The sequence below is a fragment of the Zonotrichia leucophrys genome, chromosome 11 (genome assembly GCF_028769735.1).
Source record: "Zonotrichia leucophrys gambelii isolate GWCS_2022_RI chromosome 11, RI_Zleu_2.0, whole genome shotgun sequence".
Taxonomy (NCBI): Eukaryota; Metazoa; Chordata; class Aves; order Passeriformes; family Passerellidae; genus Zonotrichia; species Zonotrichia leucophrys.
The window spans coordinates 14434507-14454861 of record NC_088181.1 but is presented as its reverse complement, the minus strand read 5'-3'; the positions used below and the strand labels follow the sequence as shown (position 1 = coordinate 14454861).

The following is a 20355-nucleotide window of genomic DNA, read 5'->3' as shown; positions in this document are numbered from 1 at the left end:
CCTAGTGGTCTGTGTGTTGCTTTAGATGAGAGGAACACTTGAGGAGCTCAGGCAGGCCTGCAGTGGGCAGGCAGCAGCTGGCAGCAGCAGTGCTGCTGGGCTGGGCTGCTGTGCCAGCTGCACTGGCACTGTAAGCACCAAATGCTGTGCTGCTGAATGTCCCAGCCAGCTGGTCACTCTGGGTTTCAAGGCACTCATAAGGCAAGTTTGTAGGTAGGGAAATGTGCATGTGTGCCTTCTTTTTATGTAAAGACACGTGAAACTGTTCTACTAAGTTCATTTTTTGCCTAAGATAAAGATCTAGCTCTGTGTGTGTGATGGGTTTTTATAAGTTGAGGTTTAAAAGGTGAAGCTTTAAACTCAAAGCTGCTGTTGTGTGTATTTGATTAATTTACTTCTGCAGGTTCCATTTGCCTTTGATAAATTCAGTGGCATGCAGGGCAGTGATTGTTCTCAGCATTTGATAACACTTTTTCAGTGATGTGAGAAGGAGGTGAAAAACAATGGTAAGTGGGCACTCCTAACCTTGTCAGAGTTTCATAATGCCACAACTGAAATCAGTGGGGTTTCAGTTTCATTGGCAGATTACACACACTGCAACTTTTAAAAGATTTTACAAACTATATCCATTTAAAAATACTATTTTTTTATGAACCCAGTTGTTTTATTTGCAATTCTTTGGTTATTTCACAAATTAAATTCAGTCTTTCGAAAAGGACACACTGCTAGCAGTGGCAGATGATTGAATGATCCAGTGGGATGGAGTTGGCATCCTCTGCTCAGCTGTTCAAACCCAGAATGAACAGAGCTGACAATTGATTGTGAAGCAGGCCATAGGAAAAATGGGGATTCCAGTTCATCTCTAATAGTCTTTAGTATTTAAACAGACCTTTACAAATTTCAGTGGTTTCAGACATCAATATCACGACCCCCATTTTACAGATATTCATGAATTTGGGCCCCAGTGTGGGTAGTGATTTGATTTTTATCACTTGTACCAGTGTAATAGACATGGATGGAGTTTAGATCATTTTACTCTGGTCCTCTGCTCTCCTGTCATACTCTTAATAGTATTTTTTGCAATGCTTTTTATTACACCCTCAGAAATTGTAAACCAATTGGAACCACACTCAGCCTTCACTGTGGTATGAAAGGGGCATGTGTTACATGGATGCCAACAGAACTCAGGCCCCAGAAGATCAGAGTTCTGTACAGAGCAATCCTAGCTCGTGTCAAACCCCACTGCTGCCCAGCTCCTCAGAAGCTTTATGCCACAGAGGAGCATGCTCTTAGTTATTACAATAAATTTAACTTCTAGAGGTTTTCAGATGACTGGAGTAGAACCAGGAGAAAGGATTTTACTTCTGTTTGTTCTCTGTTCCTTTATTTAACAGATGCTCTTGGAGCTCCTTGGAAGGTGGCAGGTTTTCAGAGTGGTAGCAGTCAGTTTGCAGACTGGTCTGAAACACATTTCACTGCTGGCACTGGAAGAACAGAAATAGCTCAATGCTCATCTCATGTGAGTTTGGACTTGAGAGAATGAGGAAATGACCACTCCTGTTGGGCACCCTGATATTTAATTACTGAGGGAAAATGAGCATGGCAGCCACAAAGATTTTGTTGTGTTTCAGTGGTTTGTAACAGTTTATACTGCCAAATGCTGCAGGAAGAGCAAATTGTACCTTTAGTGCTCTCTGACTGCAGCCCCATTGCTGTCATATTGAGGTCACCATGATATCAGTGTAGCCTTGAGTGGGAATTTGGGGAAGTTAGAAGCATCCTTCAACAGATTTGATCATCTGAGGGAGCAGAGCAGCTGCACAAGAGTGCTTTAATATCCATCTGTTGCTGCTCTTTGGTGGAGACATGGCTGTCCACCACTGCAGCCCTTGCTGGTGCTGGAAACAGCCACAGGCAGGGGATGGCAACTTCTGAAACACATTCCAGCTGCATAATGTCCAGGCTGAGTGTGAGGCACAGCCACTGCCTGGGAAATGAGGTAACACAGTGCCAGCAGCTTTGGGAAGCAGCTGAAACAGTCACTATGGGGAGATGTACATATTTACATAAAGAAACCATCTGTGATGCAGGTTATTAACCTGGTTTGGTTGTAGATGTGACACAATTAAGCTAGGTTTTCACTGGCAGATGGTATATTTTTTAGTTAAAAATTCTCTTTTTTTTAATTTGGGTTTTTTAAACTTTCTGATTTCGAAACAGAAAGCAGCACAAAGTGTTCTGTTAGCAAGGACAGGGAGTATACATGCTTTTTTAAAAGGCAGTCCTACATTCAGATACAGACTGGTAAATGAGATGTGCCATCTAGTGGCAATTAGATTAATTCTTAAACTCAGCCTCTCAAGGCTGCCTCAGTATCTGGGTAACTCAGTTAGCTACCTTTCACTATGGAAAGTAAGGTTGCATTCCTTTTTTGCTCTTACTCTGTCAAATTTCTAGCTTTAGTGAATTTGTATTAGACTAAAAATATCAATCCAGCTACAGCCTAGACTAAAATTTATATGCATTCCCTGCAGAAGTTGGCTCTTTGGTGATTATCATATGTGAGCTGTGACAGCACAAATATTTACTGCAGCTGCATGTCACATTTAATTATAGTGAGAAAATACAGAATCAGGCAGAGGAGGGCAGTTTACTTCTTGATTACTGAGGGACAAGTGGATTTTGTGAGCTGAGCAGCAGCTGGTTTGCAAAGGCAGATTGTCCACAGTGGAGCTGGCAGCCAGTGAGGAGTTTGTTACCTGCAGGGCTGCATTTCTTTGTGCCCCACAGAGGAGGGTGGCTCTTGGCTCAGCCTGTTCACATCTTATTTGTCACATCATCTCTCACCTCTTAGGCACTATGAAAGGTAACAGGGACTGGCATTCCGTGGGCAGCTTTTCCAAGTCAGCCTCTCTCCTTGCAGGGCTGCAGCACAGTGTGGTGGTGCTCACAGGGCTCCCAGGATGAGGGAAGAGACAGCCATACCTGCTAGAGGGTCTGGCCAGGTTTGCTTGTGCACATGGAGGATGAGTCAAATCCTCACTTCATCTCCTGGTTCTTCTTGATTGCTGATGATTAGCTAACTTCTTGGACAAATATTTTCTTTCCTTTAGGATATCTTTTATATCCTACTGCTGCTGCCTTCCTGTGAGCCCCTTGGCCTGTTGGGCTGACAGGAGGACTGGCATTTGTGGTTTGCTGAGACTTCTGTGCCTGTCCTGCTGTCAGAGCAGGGTCTTGTTCAGGAGCTGCCTGTGCTGTGCTCTCCCCAGTGTGGGGCCTGTGGGGCTGGACAGCAGGAGTGAATCCTCCATTTGATGGAATGGCATCCCTCACTATCCAGACAGGCCTCTCTGTTCATTGTTCTGCTGCTTTCACATACACACACTTCCAATCACTGATTCCAAAATTAATACTGCTGTTCAAAACTGCACAGATTCATGTGGAGATGAGATTTTCCCGGTTTTTTCCTCACAGAGTGGCAGCAGCTCCAGCAGAGCTCCCTGGGGATCAGGGGCAGGCTCAGGGTTGGATCCTGTGTAGCTGCAGTGGTGGGACCTGCTGAGCTCAGTCTTCATCAGCACTTTGGCAGTGCTGCTGCAGCCAGAGGATGTCAAAGCAATGCATTTCCCCCCAGCTAAAAGCTCCTACAGAGAAAGCAGTAGCTTAGGCTGTCACTGCTTGATCAGCTGATGTATAACTCCAGACTAATTGAGTAGCAGCCTTTCAGCTGGGTTGGAAAGCTTTTAAAAAACCAAAGGCCTTTGCATTGAAGTGAACTAAAGCTATTAGCCCCTAATTAAAACATGAGGTTTCATCTTTACCTTTCTAGAGATCACAGAAATCTATGTATTTTTCAGGCTGTAAGCCAGAAATCAAACATTCATCATGTAATTGCAGTAAGTGTGGGCTAATACTTCTCATTAAGTGTGATTTATGAATTCCAGAAGAGCCTACGAGGTAAATATATAAAATTATTCTGAAGTCTGCAAAAATGAAGGTATTAATTTCTTTGGATGACTGTTCAGCAGGAAGAATTGAATGTGAGCATTACAGCTTTCTTCACTCAGAACAGACACTGCATTTGAACACGTGCACCTTTGCAGTTCCCTCCCAGCCCCTGCTCTTCTTTCACCCTTCAGCTGGCAGCAGGGAGAGCAGTTGGCTTTGAGGCAAGCCCATTCTGCTGGGCCTCAGAAGATCTGTCACCTTCTCTGGCTCTTCTGCTTGTTTGCTGGGTGACCCTGAGTAACTTCCCATCTAGATCCTGAATGTGCTTTTTGTTAAGCACTTTGTAATCTGTCAGTAGGAAATGATGTGTTACAGAAATGTGATAGCACTGTTCTGCAGCTAACCAATCTCTGCTCCTGCAGTCAGCACATGAGCATCAAAGAAGGAATGTAAGAAATGTTAGCAGAGCTTCACAGCAATCAGGACAAAGAAGAAACTGCTAAGTTTTGAAATGTAGCTACTTTCTTTGTGGCAGGGGAGTGAAAGATTTACACTGATGTTTGACCTTAACTAATTAGCCCCTGTACAGGGTGTCTAGCAGGATGCAAATGTTTTGTGTTCCTTATTCCCTGCTCAGCTTCAGTAGGCAGGAGTGAATTAGGGTGAAATTAAATCCGTCCTGTGCTCTGACATGCTGCTTTGGAGTAGAGCACTCTCAGATTACTTTGTACATGTAATCTGAGGACAGAATGAAGGGTTTGTTATTTGGGGAATCAGTCAGTGAGATATGATGAATAATCTTGGTAATTTTGGTTCATTCTACAAAGCTTTGAAGTTCTTATTTTTGCCTGGCCCTGCTGCAGCTCCCTGAGCAGCTCCTTGTGCTGAAATCTTAAGGCAAAATAATTGGAGAATCAGAATCAGCTCCTGAGCATTTACAGAGACTTGAGTGTTGGCAGTGGGAGAGACCATGGAGCCAGTGCAGGTGTGTTTAGCCCCACCTGTACCCCCCCAGGAGACCATGGAGCCAGTGCAGGTGTGTGTTTAGCCCCACCTGTACCTCCCCAGGAGACCATGGAGCCAGTGCAGGTGTGTTTAGCCCCACCTGTACCTCCCCAGGAGACCATGGAGCCAGTGCAGGTGTGTGTTTAGCCCCACCTGTACCCCCCCAGGAGACCATGGAGCCAGTGCAGGTGTGTGTTTAGCCTCACCTGTACCCCCCCAGGTGCTGGCAGTCCCTCACAGCTGCCTCTCCTTATGAAGTGGGTAAAGCCTGTCCTGGGTGTAGGTAAGCTCATTCTTCTGATATTGGTGTAGATTCCCAAAATTAGTTTTTGTTCTCACCCAGCTAACTGTCCAATGGATGTTTCCTCTCCATTTCTGCCCTCTCCCTGGCAGACAATTCTGCTTGGTACTGATGGAAATTTTCTGCAAGAAAGGAGCCCAGGGCAGCTCTGATTTTTGATTGCTGTCTGCATTTACCAAAACCTCTCTGGCTCTACAAATCCTCCTCTTTCAAGATAAAAAAATGAGGGGGCCATCTCACCTTTCTATCTTGCTCTTCCAGGTAAGTTTTAAGCCCTACATAACCAGTTTTTCGAAATCCTAGGTTAAAAACTTGCTCCCTTTTAGAGCAGTGAAGGATACAAAAGACACAAAAGCTGAATGTAATATTTAGGCTTAAGAGAGATGGGGTGCAAGAGCAAATGCTTGGTTGCTCAACAAAGCAGGGGATAGGGCAAAATGATCCAGAAAATAACAGATTGAAGCAGAATCCTTGCTGAGCTATCAGTAGGAATCAGCTGCCTGCTCTGTGCCTGTCTGTGGGCCACAGTTCCTGCAGCAGACTTTGACCAAACTGCAGTTTATTAATGGCTTGTGCAGGAACAAAGTCTGTAATAAAAGGCTAACTGGGGTGCTGGTGAGGGAGGCTCCTGGATCTCATTTTGCTGGCTTCCATAAAAGGGGCTGGCATGCTTTCCCCAGCCATTCTCTCCAGGAATCTGTGTATAAAAACATTTGTTCCACAACCACAGCGAACAGCCTGGCAGCCGCCTGCATGCTTGAGGCTTTCTGCTGTCTGAAGTTTAACTCTGCAGGAGCCTGTGCTGACGCTGAGTCTAATCCTAATTTCAGACTTTCATGTGCTCAACCCGGCCCCGTGGGACTGGGGCTGCTGACAATGGCAGCAGCACATCCCTGGTGAGTACGGGGTGAGGATCAGCCTTCACACCGTGCCACTGATGATAAGTGCCAGCGAGGATAATAAGGAGCACTCTTGTAGTGCTTTGCATCTTCCAAGTGCTCTGCTCTCCTAACTAATTAAGCTGCCTCGTGACAAAGGTGTGTTTGTGTTGTGCCTGAAGTAACTGTGCTGTATTGTTATGCAATAGACCGAAATTGGATGGTATCTGCAGACAGCACTTAGGAAATCAATCAACCAGCTACAGGCTGCTCACAGAGCCAGCTTCAGAGCTGCCCCATGTCCTGTCCTCTGGTTGGCCTTGGCTTGTCTTTGGGAACCTTGGATATTCGTGGAAAGCTGCACGTGCCAAGTGTTTGACGATGTGGTTGCAGTGTTTGCAGCAGCTGCATTTCCAGCCACACCATCTCCCAGCCTGCCCAGAGGATGAGTCCCAGTGCTGGTGAGTTAAACCCAGGCACTGTTGGGCTCAGCCCAGGAGCCCAGCTCTGTGCTGCAGCTGCTCTGTTCTAAGAACAGGATTGTCCTGGTGCGGAGTGCCACAAAGAAAAACAAGGTCATGCTGTGCTGTGCTGCCGTGGGGAGGAATGGAGGGGATGCTCTGCTTTATCTGCAAGATTTCAAAACCTTACTGGGCAGCAAAGGCACCTTCTACAGCCCCCGAGTGCCTGCCAGCAGGTGCAGGCATTGCCACCAGCCTGCAGTCAGCAGAACCCTGCATGTTGGTAAGTGCCACCAGGAGGGTAACCCTGACCACACAGTGCTGACCTGATTTCTCTCAGGAAGGGGCTTGAGGTCACTGGACAGATTTCTGACAGTGCTCAGCAGTGAGTCAGAAGGCAACAAGAAAGGAAACCAAGAAGCAAATGTAGTTAGGTCACTGAACAAACTCAGGTAGCTGCCACATCTTGGATAGTCTGTGCAGCCTGCTTGGAACGCTGGTGTTTGTCCTTTGGGAGCCACAGAGGGCATGGCAGGGCTGGGAGGGATACAGAGAAGGATAATTCTGTATGGGAGGGCACCTGTGAAAAGAGATGGGTTGGTTTAAACTGTTCCACCTGGAAAAAGCACTAATGGAGGAGATTTTGTCACAGCTGTGACTGGCACAGAGCTGAACTGGAGGAACAACACTGTAGAAGGCAGGGTGCACCCCCTGAACTGGCAGAGGTGAGGGAAGTGCTTGTTCACACCGTGGGACAGGGAATTGTGGAGCTCATTGGCACAGGATGCTCCAAGTGCCAAAACAGAAATGTGTTCAGCAAGTGATTAGGCAGATTGAGAGTGAGGACTGGCCACACCAACCAGTGCCTCCACAAGTTTCTCAGCAGGCTGACAGGAGACTAAAGCAGAGCAGAATTGCTCTGTAGGTGCCCCTTCAATGCTGTCCCTCGTGATTTTGGGAGAGGTGAACTCTGGCTCTGGGTTAGTCAGACTGCTCTCATGTTCTCCCAGTTCCTGCAGTGCTGTGCCAACACATGTGCTGCTGTGAGTAAAACACAACACAGGGACTGCCAAAGCAATCACACTCTGAAAAAAATGTGGTATTTTCTGTGTTGTACAAAAGGGGTTTCCTGTGCTGGGGAAGACCTGCCCATTTGCCTTTGTGTCTTTTATTCTGCTCAGGAGTGGAGCCTTCCTCTCTCACTGCTTTCCCATGTACAAACAAGTGATTAAGCAGAGGACCTGACCTCTCCAGGTCCATCAGTTGCAGTCAGTTACTTCATGACCTCAAAATTGCAACATCAACTTGAAATTAAATCAAATGCCTTTATTACTTGCGCCATAGAGGAAATGTCTTCAAACTACCAGAACCAACTAGGGGAATTTTCAAGAGGGAAATCTTTATTCACACCCTTTCAAAGTGGAAGTTGTATTAAGATATGATCATGCTATTGCTTCGTTTTGCAGACTATCTCTCTCTCTCTCTCTATCTATCTATCTATCTAATTTCTATTTCTATGTATTAAGCTTCTTCTCTTCCCCTGTCTTGCTGTCACTGCCTAACGTGCAGCCAGGAACTCTCCAGCTCACAGAGGTGCCTGTTGTGCAGGGCTGGTACAGCTGGGAGGGAGGCCCTGCTTGCAGCCTTGTCCCTGTGTAGCTGGATGAGCTGGCCCCAGGACAATCCAGCCTCCAGAGGCAAATTCTGGTGGGGAGGATGAGCAAGAGGAGAAAGTTCCAGTGCTCTGAGTGGGAGGCAGAGCTGGCCAGGAGGTGCTGAGCCCCCAGAGAGCTGTTAAAGGCACATCTGTTCTGGAGCAGCCTGTCACAGTCTGTGTCCAGGGTGCTTGGGCAATGCCCAGCTCCTCTGCCAGCTTCCAGCACAGGACCCTTCCCCATTTCCCAAGGGGAGCAGCACTTCCAGTGCTGGGGGCTCCCCCACTCTTCCTGCACTGCCCAGATGGTTCTCCTGAAGGGTGAGGACTCTGACTTGTAAGGTCTCAACCAACAAACACATCCTTCTGGATCCCTTCTGTGCACAGCCATGGTTGGGCTTTGGCTGTTGAGTGTCCCTGAGGAGAGGGAAGCTGCAGCTGGTGGGAGGGATGCTCACTTGCTGCTGCTCCAGAGGGCTGCCCCTGCTCCAGGGCTACACCAGCTGCATTCCAGATCCTGTTTTTCTGGAGCTAACACCTCTCCAAATGTGGCATTATAAGTCCTGAAGCAGCCAAGTGTGACAGTCTCCATTTGTCACCGTCCCCAGATGAACAGCTCTCTGCCAGTGGATTCTGCAGAGCCTCTCATCATTAGAGCTGTCTCCTTGCACACAGATGGCTGCAGTGTGACATCCCCAGTGGGACCAGCACAGCCAGAGGGGCTTGCTCAGCCTGCAGGGGCTGTGTCTGCCTCCAGCCTGGTGCTGTGAGTGCACAAGTGCAGCCTCGCACCCTGCAGATGGATGTGCTGACAGCAGGCACCTCTGCTGAGGTCTGGGGGGAGGCAATGCCCTGTGTGAGCCCCAGCAGGAAGCTGTGCTGCAGAGGCACCCATGCAGCAGGGGCACTGCACAGCAGCACTGCTGCCCTGCTCCCCTGCACACAGCTGTGCCTGGGAGAGTGTCAGGAGAGCAGCTGGGTGCTGCCAGCCAGAGCAGCCAGCCCTGCAGTGCTGGGAGCTCCCTGCTGCCCAGGAGCTGTGCAGGGCAGTGCTGGCACTGGGGAGCAGGGCTGCTCACAGGCTGTGCATGTGAGACACTGCTGGACTGTGAACAGCACCTGGCTCTCAGGAGCTGCCCAAACAGGAACCAGGTGTGCTCAAGGGCATTTTGGGCAGGATCTGGAGACTCAGGTCAGTTTGTCTGGAACTTGTTGCTGAGCACTCATCAAGTCAGAGGCCGTGACACAAGCCAGGAAGCTGTGTCACCCTGTGACCTGGGTGCTGGTGGCTGTGGGTTGTGGGTTGGTTCTGACTCTCACCCCGCTATTGGAGCTGTTTGAGCCTATGAGGGGCACTCCTGAAAGCACTCAGGAAATCCTTTCTATATGAAGCCACTAAGGCTCTAATTTTACTTTATGTAATAACTCTTCCTTTAAAAAACATGTGAATTTTTTTTTTCTTGTTGCTGTTAGAGGGGAAGAGACCTGCCTGGCCTTGAGTTAATGCTTTTTCCTTCTGTAATCCACTTTTTTCCAGAGGCTGTCACCAAAACACATTGTGTTTGTGACTTTAAAAGAGGAGAGGCTGGCCGTGCTGCCCGGGGCAGCCTGGGCAGCAGGATCACAGGGAGCAGGGTGGCTGCCAGCAGCACATGCTCTGCCCCACGTGTGTGCAACAGAAGGTGCTGCACGATGGAGCTTTGCTGAAGGAAAACCTTTTCTCTAGCTGCCCTCCTCCTCTTTCTCTCCCCTCCCTACAGGAATACACTGGGAGCTTGTGTAGCTTGCTCTGGGCTGTGAACCTCAAGGTTTACAGAAAACCTGCTCCTTGCTTCTTTGCATTTCTGGCCCTCACTGGAAGTGAAGTCAAATGCCAGCTTTGGTGTTGCTGGGGGTTCACCAGCACTTCACAGCACCTCCTCTCCTCCGCCTGCAGCACAGGACCCCAGCAGTGGCTGTGTTTGGAGGCTTTATGAACCAGCTCACAGGCAGGAGAGGCTCCTCCCTGCATGGCACTGGGGTTGTGCCTGTGAGAGGTACCATAAAGCAGAGCAGGCTGGGTGCTGCCCTGCAGTGCTGTGCCCCTGGTGTGCAGCCTGGGCTCCTGTCCCGGGCCCTGGACACCATCTCCAGCACACAGGTCTTGGACAAGGGTTTCTGTTCTGTGTCCACCATAGATGGGACAGCAGTGCAACATCTCCTTCCTGCCAGCACCATCCTTAAAGGCCCATGGGCTGCAGCAGAAAGGGTGGGAAACAGAAGCCTGTGCTTTTCATTGGAGACACCACTTTGCAGCTCAGAAGCAGCTGGGACCGTGGGTACTCCTCAGTTCCTCCCCCTAATCAAAAACCCAGGCAGAGCAAGGAACATGAGAAACTGCCTTGCAGCAGTGAGTTGGAGGAGGCTGTGAGCTGTGGCAGAGCCAGAAATCCAGCTTGGATAGAAACTGAGTGTCTGAGTAACTGGGAGCAAGCCTTGAAGCAGCTGGCTCACCTCTCCCTCCTGAGCGCTCGTGAATGCTGAGTCAGCACGTGCTGGGAGCTGGGGTGTGCCTGAGCTGTGCCTTGGGACAGCAAACACAGCTTTCCTGCAACCTTTTTCATCCTTTATTTGCAAAGCTCCCCATTACCTTCTCTTTAGCTTTCCTAACTGGCTGCTGCACCAGTGCCATCCTCTTCCTCCCCTTGTAACCCGCTCTGGAGAGGATGGTGTGCAGTGGGGACACCCTCACCCTGCTGTGCCCTTTGGGTGTGACACCTTCAGGCAGGGGTTGAGCAAGGAACCTCTTCTGGCACATGACCCCAGAGCTGATGTCTGGGAGCCCTTCAGGAGCAGGCTGTGACCCCACAAACCCTCCAGCCTGCAGATGTTCCCCAAGGAGAGCACTGGAGCCCTTCCTGGCCACGTGGGGCTGCAAACTGAAATGGGTCTCTGCTAAGGGCTTTATTGAGCTAAAATAGAGAGAGCACAAACCATCAGGAAATGCCCTATTAATGCACTGGAGATAGAATCAGCCTGGAAAACTCCAGGCTGGACTGTAACAGCACACAGCCTGTGATTTAAAACCCATGTGTTCAGCAGGCCAGAAGCCAGGAGCCCCAGGCTCTAATCCCAGTGCTGAGTTCCACAACAGAACTTCAGGAAGTAGGGGAGAGGCTTTATTTAAATTTCCCCATGTTTTCCTGGGCAGAATCCTTTTACCATAGGCATTAAAAGTTTAAGAATTGCTTGGTTTCTTGGGGCTTGCAGTTGGTGGAAGATGTGTGCATTTCCCCAGAAGCCATCAGCAGCATGCATCAGAAAAAAGGGCTGAGTTGTTTTTGGTGGTTTGTTCTGATTTTTTTTCCCCTGCTGTGATTAAGAAAAGCTTTTGCTCACCAAGAAGGCATTCTTTAGAGGAGTGCCTGTCCCTCATTAGAGCATAAAAGCAGTTCATAGGTCTTTTGGGGCTGGCAGTAGTAAGACCTTCGAACACACAAGTAAGCTGATCTCTAACTGAACTAAGGATTAGGTTCCAAACTGCACTGCGTTTCTGATTGGATGCACACTCAGCAGCTGGGCTATTTTTGGCTCGTGAACCACTCTAATGGCTGTTTATTTTTAAGGTCATTTTCTGTTTGCATAGGATGTACACCCTTCTGGTGGGTGGGAGGCATTGTAAAAACAATCACTGCTGTGCAGAGCTAGGAACTAAGTCTGGAGAGGGATGGAAAAAACAGAACTCAGTGTACTTATTGCTTTAAAGCCCCAAAACATCTGCTTAGGTCATAAGGTTTGCTGGCCCACTCTGAGCTGTGTCCCCAGTGGAAAAAGACTGTTCCAGTTGATACAGACTACTGCAGGGATTGCAGGAGACCTGGGAAAGCCTGTCAGACAACAACAGGGTATGAATAGGAAGGAAGCATCAGATTGATGTCCTCACCTTCAAGGAGTAAATAGAAACCAGAGGAGTCTCCCCACAGCAGAGGAGTCACCACTTGTGCTGGGCTGGCCAGGCCTGAGTCCCAGCTCTTGTTAAGACCCTTGTTCAATAATAACATCCTTTATTGTCCTCTTTTCCTGGCTCCTTCCTGTTGGCAGTATCTTTATTCACACACAGTCAAGTGATACAAATTCACTGGAACAGTAGCAGTTTATAAAAGAGAGGAGCAAGAATAATTATCTTGAACTGAAATTTAAGAAAACACATGGCCACCTGTCAAGCAATGCTCTGCTTGTGACAGCTCATGGTAAGGAAACATTTTACAACATTGGCAGTGTATTCCCAGTCATGCTGCTTTTCCAGACCACAAAATACACAATTCAAATATATACTAAAAGTAATAATGGAGTTTGTAGAAATGCCTGCTGCAAAACAATTGCTGTTGTCTGATTTCCTCTATATTTACTCCCTTGCTACATTATGATAGAATACTGGAATAAACACAGTTTATTTCTAACTGAATTTGAACTTAAAAGTTGATCTCAAGTAAACTGGAAAGTCTTTGGCTCCCATCCTTGAAGTACATGAAGGACCTTAACTTTGGACTTGTGAGACTGATAAGGCAGGAGGTGAGCCCACAAGTGAGAATCTGATGCCTTGGGCAGCAGCACAGGAGGGAAGGGGAAGCTGAAGTGCTGTACTTCACAGGATCTTAATTTGGGCTTTCCCTGGATTTTTACAGACTTTTATCAAGTCTTCCCTGGGCTGTCCTTTTACCTGATAGGCTTGAGATTTCAAGTTTCTAGTAATCTGGTATAACTGCCTGTGTTTGAGATCTGGGCTCTGCACTCAGTTGAGTGAACTGCAGCACCTCTCTCCCTCCATATTTCACTGCTCAGGGTCATTTTCCTGTCCCTTTGCCCTCCCCTCCCTCCTCCTGGCATGGCCTCTTTCCATGTGAGAGAGCTGGATGCTCCATGCTTTGCTGAAGCTCACACTGAGCCCCACACAAGCTCCCTGCATTCCAAGTACCATTCTCTGAGTGTTTCCAGCCTTGAGAACACAGGGAATCCAGTGCTGGCTGTACTATACAGGGATGAGCAGCTATTCCCTCAGGCTGGCATGCCTGCAGTGAGAATCTCAGAATGCTCATGGAAAGGGACATCCAGAGTGGCCCTTGCTGTGACAGAGGAACACACGGTGAGCAGGCCAATGTGTTCAACTCTGAGATTTCATGCTCCTTTTCCTCCCAAGAGCCAATCTCAAACCATTTCAAACAAGAGATGTTTTAGCAGAGATGAAGAATAAGGCACTGAAGGTGAGCTCATTTGGCCAAGACTGATCCACAGGGCACTGCCCCAGTCCTCAATGCTCTTCACTGAGCTGTTGTCTCTGTGCTCACATTGTATGAGACACTCTCAGAGGGGAAACAATGTCTCAGCTCTCACAGCACACACAGGGGCCAGGACCCACCTGCCTAGGCACGGCCTTCAGAGAAACCATCGAGAAGGACACTGGAGGCCAGAGGTTGGCTTCCCAGTGTATAAACACCATAGCTCCCAGAGAGGTCAGCTGTGGAAAGATGACCAGGATACCTGTGAGGTATAAAACTCTGAGTCAGCTGGCCAATGCTCAGCCCTGTCATCGTCAGACTTGTCGCTCTCATCGCCGCTGGAGGGCTCATAGCCCTGCATGGCAGAGGGGATGGGCTCTGTCTGCCTCCGATCCGCCTCTGCCTCCTTCTTCTTCTCGGCCAGCAGCTGCCTGTAGCACAGGTTGCAGACCCTCAGGGGCTTGGGGGACAGCCTGGGCATCAGGAACCTCTGGCGGGAGCAGTCGGCGCACACGACGAAGCCGCACTTGCGGCAGTGGTGCCTGCGGGTGAGCGTGGAGAACTTGGTGTGCGTGCAGCGCATGCAGATGTCCGTGGCCTTGTCGGGGATCCAGGGTGCCGCGGGCTCCCTGCACGGCTGCCGGCCCGTCTTGCTCAGCAGGTGCTTGATGCACTCCTCCAGGTGGCTGATCCACTCCTTCCTCTCTGTCAGGGACGCTGCCGACACCACAAAGGACTTCTTGGAGGTTTTGATCATCCAGCGGTTCTTCATCTGCAGGGTGTCTGGCAGCGTCTCCAGAGTGACGTCTTCAAGGGGGATGATGTGCTGGGAGTTGTACTTCCTTTTGTTGAGGATGATGCTGCCATAGACCAGGATGTCGTTGAAGAGGAAAAAGATGCGAGGCTTTGGCTTCTTGCGGCATTCCTTGGTTAAAATCCCTTCTCCCAGGAGCACCCTGCCCGGCAAGGCCAAGGGCTGCCCAGAAGCCCCAAAGCAGCTCTCCACAGCAGCGATGCGCTGGCTGTTGATCTCCGTGTTTGCAAGGTGGTCCATCATGTCCAGCTCCCTCTGCAGAGAGGAAAACAAAGAGGGAAGAGGTGAAACTGCAGACACCTGCACCAGGGTGAGGGTGAGTAGCCAGTGGATGCACAGGTGAGATGCTCCTGATGCAATCTGAGGCTACAGGTGATCTCATGAGCACATCTGGCTGTACTTTGTTACCTTTCTAAATAAAATCTTCAAACTTTCTGACCTCATTTTGCAACAGCCCAAGCTATACTGAGAAGGTTCAATATACACCAATGGAAGCACTTGAAGGCAGAGCCAGGTCTTCCTGGTTGTGCTTTTTACCAGTTTCCCTGTGTCCCCTTAGAAAAAAAAGCTGCTTGATCTGAGCCTGATTTTATGCAGATCCATAGATCCACATCTGCTTTCTCAAGGACAGCTTACAGACACACACCTCCCACAGCTCCATTTTGGGCCTGAGCTGAGGCAGGAACAAAAGAAAACTCTGTGGTATCACCTCTTCCATGCATAGACAAAAAAGGTAAAAAAAGAAATTTAAAAAGCCCCCATGATGTGAATAAACCCAGAGAAGTTCAGCCTTTCCTCTGTTATCCCAGGACTGACAGTGCTTCCAAATGCGAGACACATCATTCTGAAAACAGTCAGCTCTGCTGAAGGGGAAGTGGAATGCAGCACACTCATCTCTCGCACACCTCTGCACCCTCCTTCTCACTCAGTCTGGGGTTTGACACTGTGCTGTGCTTTGTTCTAGCAGGAAACCCAGGTAAGGGTAACCCTGAAGTGAAAGCAGCTGCTGGCTCTTGGCAGGCTGCGCTAAGGGAGGTGCTCCCTGGCAGTGGATTTTCTCCTTGCCCCTTGCAGGCTGGAGGGTGCTGCCCAAGGCCAGCTGGCCATGGCAGTGTGAGTCATTTCCTCCTGCACAGAGGTAGCTCAGCCATCACAAGGCAGCTCCAAGATCACAGGGCCATGTGCTGTTAGCCTGGTTGCTGCTGCTGGCTGATGGAAGCACTCGTGCAGAGCTGCTCTCCACTGCTATCCCTGTGCTCCTTGCCCAGAGTCCCTGCTGCCAAGGAGGCTAGAGGGAAGAGGAGGATGACAACATACCTGGTCCCATGTGTGTGGGACATTCTACCCTTGCTCCTCACCCCAGTCACCCCTTTGCTGTGCTGGAAGGGAAACCACAGAGCTGCTGCACACCATGCACCTCTCAGCTGACCCATCTGGCAGGCAGACTGGGCAATTCCTCTGGGTTCCCAGAGCTTCCCTCTCTAGGGTCAAAAGGCACAAGGTTCAGCCATGGCAGACCTATCTGGAGCAACCCAGCCTGCAGGAACAGCTTTCACTGAGTGCTGAGTGCTCCTATGAGCTGCCTTCCTTGGGGTGCCCCTCGAGCTGCAGGGGGAAAGTGAATCCTCAGGGCCTCAAAGCCCTGGAGTGCACTGGGTGGGGCTGGGCACTGCTGGGCACATCCACTCACTTCACATTCCCTGAGTGCTCTGGCCAGGCTGCAGCCAGAGCGGGAATCCAGGGCTGCCTGCAGCAGCAGGGGCTGCCAGCACTCCCCAGCCAACCTGCCATGGCACAGATGTGCAGCAGCTGGGCCAAGGCTCTGTCCCTTGTCACCAGAGAGGAGAGAGCCTCCATTCCCAGCGTGGCTCCATCAGCCTGAGTGCATCTGTGCAGGGACAAGAGATGTCCTGCTGCAATAAGCACCAGGTGTTTTCACCCTGTCCCTCTCAAATACACAAATGAGGCTGAAGAGCACACAGGCAGGGCAAACTGCTGTCCACAAACTCTCTGACTAGGGCTACCCAGACACCCACCTATCCTGGGATGTCATCTCTCCACAGATCCCTGGATGAGGAGTTTCTGTGTGAAAGAGCAAGATGAGCACACAAATAATAAAGGAAAAACTCAAATTACAGCTTGGGATCCTTGGTGTGCAAAGACTGTGAATGCAATAATATACTGTCAAGAACTTTGGGCACCAGCCACACCAAATGGGATAAACCAAAGCAGTCCCACCAGTTTCCTTGTGCTGCTGGGTTATGGAGCTCTTAGCCTGCCTCTTTCATTTTATGTAGTTTAGAAGCATGGCCCAACCTCTCAAGAACTTATGGTACTTGACATGTCTCTATTTCTAAAGATCTCTGCACACAGATTCCAGTGGAAATGAAAATATTTTGTCAGATATAGAGACCCTGCCTGCACAGAGTCAAGAAATCTGAGCTCCTTTCCAAAGAGGAGTGTAAGCTGTGCTGCTGTGAAAGCTTTAGCTGTTCCACTGAGCTGGGTCCCTCTTGCACTTACTGCATGGAGCAAAAAGGAGAAAGGGCTGGACACAACCCTGTAGTGTGAAAAAAACAAAGGTGAGCTCTCATTACACATCAGACTTCTACCTGCAGCTATGTCCCTACTCCTCCACCCTCTGGTTTGCTGCCTAGTTAAAATACCACGAGTTAACCTAAGAAAAGCCAACTCTGTTGTGGGAAAAACTCTTCTAAGACTAAAATTGTTGGTTGCTCTAGCCCAGGGTATTTCTTCAAGGAGTTTTCGTGGGATGTAAAAGCAGAATGTTTTCCTCCCATCTCTCTCCACCTCAGGCAGAAGTGACTGGAGAACAGCACATACACATAATAAAAAGTTAAAAAAAATAAAATGGTGGGAGTGGGAATCACAGTGCCTACCTTTAGGCTTGGACAATTCACTCTGTGTTACTCCTGTTCAGGTAGGGGGGCAGAAACAGCCATCTGGAGGGCTGACTCATCACATCCCACCACAAGCCAGATCCATCCTGCCCTGAGTTCCACACAGAGCTCAGCTTGACCGACCACATAAATCCCAATTTCATGTTAATACTGTGACTCACTGCAAATAATCCACAGTTTGGCTTTGGAATGCAGGCACTTTGTGAGTCTGGTAAATAAAGATAGCTGCTGAGTGTTACTATGGTCTGCTTTCCTGGGAGATGAGAGCCTCTCCCTTTGGAACAAAGCGAGGGTATGAAGTCTAATCTACTTTATTCATTTTGGTAAATTATTTTTTTTTCCTGTTTGCTTAAGTTTGCTGTGCCAGTTCAGCACAGTCACAGTGCTTATTAGCAAGTGCTACATGTGCCCAGGTACCACATGCAGCAGCAGCAGTTTACCCAGCTGAAATTAAGGTGGCAAGATGTGTTTTTCTGGCATGCTGCTTTTCACAGAAGTTTCTGGCATGGCAAACTCTGGGGTTGTTTTTTCCATCAGGATCTGCTGGGTCTGCATGTGATCAAATACTGTGCAGTGAACATGACTGATGTTCAAAGGAAAAGAACCACAGCTTGGCACTCCCCTCCAGAAGTAAGCACGCCACAGCATTTAACAATGCGGGCTTGTTCACTTGTGATTATAAACAGCCATGTTGATGCCTGCCAGGCACAGCATTTCAGCTTCAGCTCACGGGTCAGCAAGTCTGGGGTATGTTTTTCAAGTCTGTATGTACCTAAGGCTTAGGTGTACCGATGCAGAGAGCTGTTCCACCTGATCCTTTCATTCCTGCCATCAGGCAGAGCTGACAGCCCTGGTATCCACTGCATACCTCATGCATACCACACATGGGATGGTCCATGACACCCAGATCTCACTGCTGAGGGCTGCCAGTAGAAAATGCCCCGAGCCTCATCTCTCTGCAGCTTTTCCTGAATCCCTCTTTCTGCCTTGCTCTGAGAAATCTCTCCTGGAGTTAGGGCTGGCATAAGCTCTTGCTCACCAAGGGGCAAGTAGGATGCAGCTGCCCGAGCAGGCATTTAGAGCAAGAAGAACAAAGTTCCTCTCCTTTTCCTGCCGGAGGGCATTTCAGCTCGCTTCTCCCTCTCTCCCGGCACGCTGTAACTGCTGAGGTAAGGAGGGCAGGCTCTGGTAAGCCCCTTCCTGCCGTGCTTACGAGGACCCAACTCAGCACATGCACATTTTGGGGCTGGCTGTCACGGGGGGCCTTTAGGAATGTGACAGTCCCGGTGGGACAGGGACTGACCGAGCTGCCAAGCGTCTCGCCACTGCTGCTCAGCAGGGCCAGAGCAAGGGGACGGCCGGGCAGGGCTTGAGGAGCTCAGGCTGATGCTACCGAACCCGCTGCTGGCAGCCTGAGCTCAGCTGCCGCTCTTGCAAGTGCCAGCCAGGCTCAGAGGCGCCCAAGCAGCGCAGGAAGGGCAGGAAGGGAGGGAGGAAGGGGGAAAACCACGAAACTCAAGGCAGAGCCTTACCCCGTCCGTGCCCCGCTCCCTGTCCCCGCACTCATCCCGAGGCTCTCCGGACTCGTGACCAAGGACACACACGGGCTGGCTGCCGAGGGGACCGCCAGGGAAGCGACAACTGTCCCTCGTTGTCCCTCGCAGCGCCCGGGAGCTCAGCGCCCCTCTGGGACAGGCGCAGGGCCCACGCGGGGATCCGCTTATAGCTCCGCAGCGGGACAGCGTCCGGGTTTGGTACGCGGGCAAAGTTGGGACTTAAATAAAACCCCAACACACCCGCCCCTCTAAAACCCCAACACACCCTCTCCTCTAAAAACCCCAACACACCCGTCCCTCTGGAGCGGCGTAGGGCCGCAGGCTCCGCACACACGTGACGGGACCCCGGGCAGCGCACACCGCGGGACCCCGGGCCGAAGCCGGCAGTCCGCACGGCTCCCTCACCCCGCCGCTCTGTCCCACGGCGGGCGGAGCGGAGCCGCCAGACCGCTCCTGTCTCCCGCTCCGGCCCGGCAGCGGAAATCCCCAGGCTCTCCCCTCCGTCCCGCACCGAACCCCCGGCTCTCCCCGCCGCCCCGCGCCGCCCCGCTCGAACCCCGCTCGGCCCGTACCTGCCGGCCCCGGTAACGCTCCCACGGGCCGCGCCGGGCGGCTCCGCTCCGCTCCAGGGCCGGGCCCCGCTGCCGCTCCCCGCCCACCGCCACCGCCGCCAATGGGCGCCCCGGGGCCGGGCTGGGCTGGCGGGGCTGGGACTGCCCCACAGGGCCGTGAGGGCGGCTGGCTGTGCCCCACGGCTGCCTGTGTGCCCTATGGCCGAGTGCCCCATGGCTCTGAGCCCCGTGGCTGTGTGTGCCCCACGGCTGTGTGTGCCCTATAGCTGTGTGTACCCCATTCCTGTGTGCCCCATGTCTGTGCCCCACGGCTGTGTGTGTGCCCCATAGCTCTGTGTGCCCTGCTGCCATCCCGCACCCTCCTGCACACGCTCCTCTTGGCCCCACAAGCCCAACTCAGTGTATTTAGTTTGCTGGCAGTTTTAAGTTTCCAGTTTGATCACCCCCTAATCACGGTATATTCCATCCAGCAGAAGGGTACACATGGATGGCATTGTATAAAGATTGTTTCAGTGATAAAGTACCCCCGGTGTTTTACAGTTAAGAAGAGGGATATAAATAGAACTACACATTACACTGGTCCAAAACAGAAACCAGACCTGCTCCCAAGCCTTGGATCACAGCTTCTCACCACTTTTGTGGTTACACTTACAGACATCTGTGTAGAGAATGCTCTATTAAGACCGAAATTGGCATTGCAGGGAAATCTTTTACATTCCTCTCTCCCCTACATGACCCACCACAGGAGGGTGGTGGGCAGAGGCTGTGAGTGCCCCCAGCACTGCTGAAGGTGCTGCAGGGCACCCGAGCTCTGGCCCTTGCCAGGTACAGTCACACAACCCCAGGCCTGGGCTGATCTATAATTCAGGTGCTTGCTCACTTTCTGTAATAGCTTTTCTATTTTTAATGGAAAGTGATGGACCTGTCAAGGTATTAGAAATATTTTTTTTCCCAGGTTTTCATTTTCTTTGGTAATAATAATATGGG

The 20355-nt window shown here is 50.4% G+C and overlaps 1 protein-coding gene across 2 annotated transcripts; it reads right to left on the bottom strand.

The window, feature by feature from the left end:
• Positions 1-11159: 11159 nt before the first annotated feature.
• Positions 11160-19425, bottom strand: PLEKHF1 (pleckstrin homology and FYVE domain containing 1). Of its 2 annotated transcripts, none has more exons than XM_064723481.1 (2): positions 19369-19425; positions 11160-14574 (listed from the first exon to the last, which is right to left on the bottom strand). In XM_064723481.1, the coding sequence occupies exon 2, from the start codon at positions 14560-14562 to the stop codon at positions 13741-13743; it is 822 nt and encodes a 273-aa protein (XP_064579551.1). In that variant the 5' UTR covers positions 14563-14574; positions 19369-19425; the 3' UTR covers positions 11160-13740. The 2 variants fall into 2 exon arrangements, with proteins under 2 accessions (XP_064579551.1, XP_064579552.1); XM_064723482.1 differs by lacking the exon at positions 19369-19425 and adding an exon at positions 18773-19027.
• Between the last annotated feature and the right edge of the window lie 930 nt (positions 19426-20355).

Bases quoted from the DNA above. Each gene is read 5' to 3' on its own strand.
- PLEKHF1 (XM_064723481.1), bottom strand. From the start codon at position 14,562: ATGATGGACCACCTTGCAAACACGGAGATCAACAGCCAGCGCATCGCT.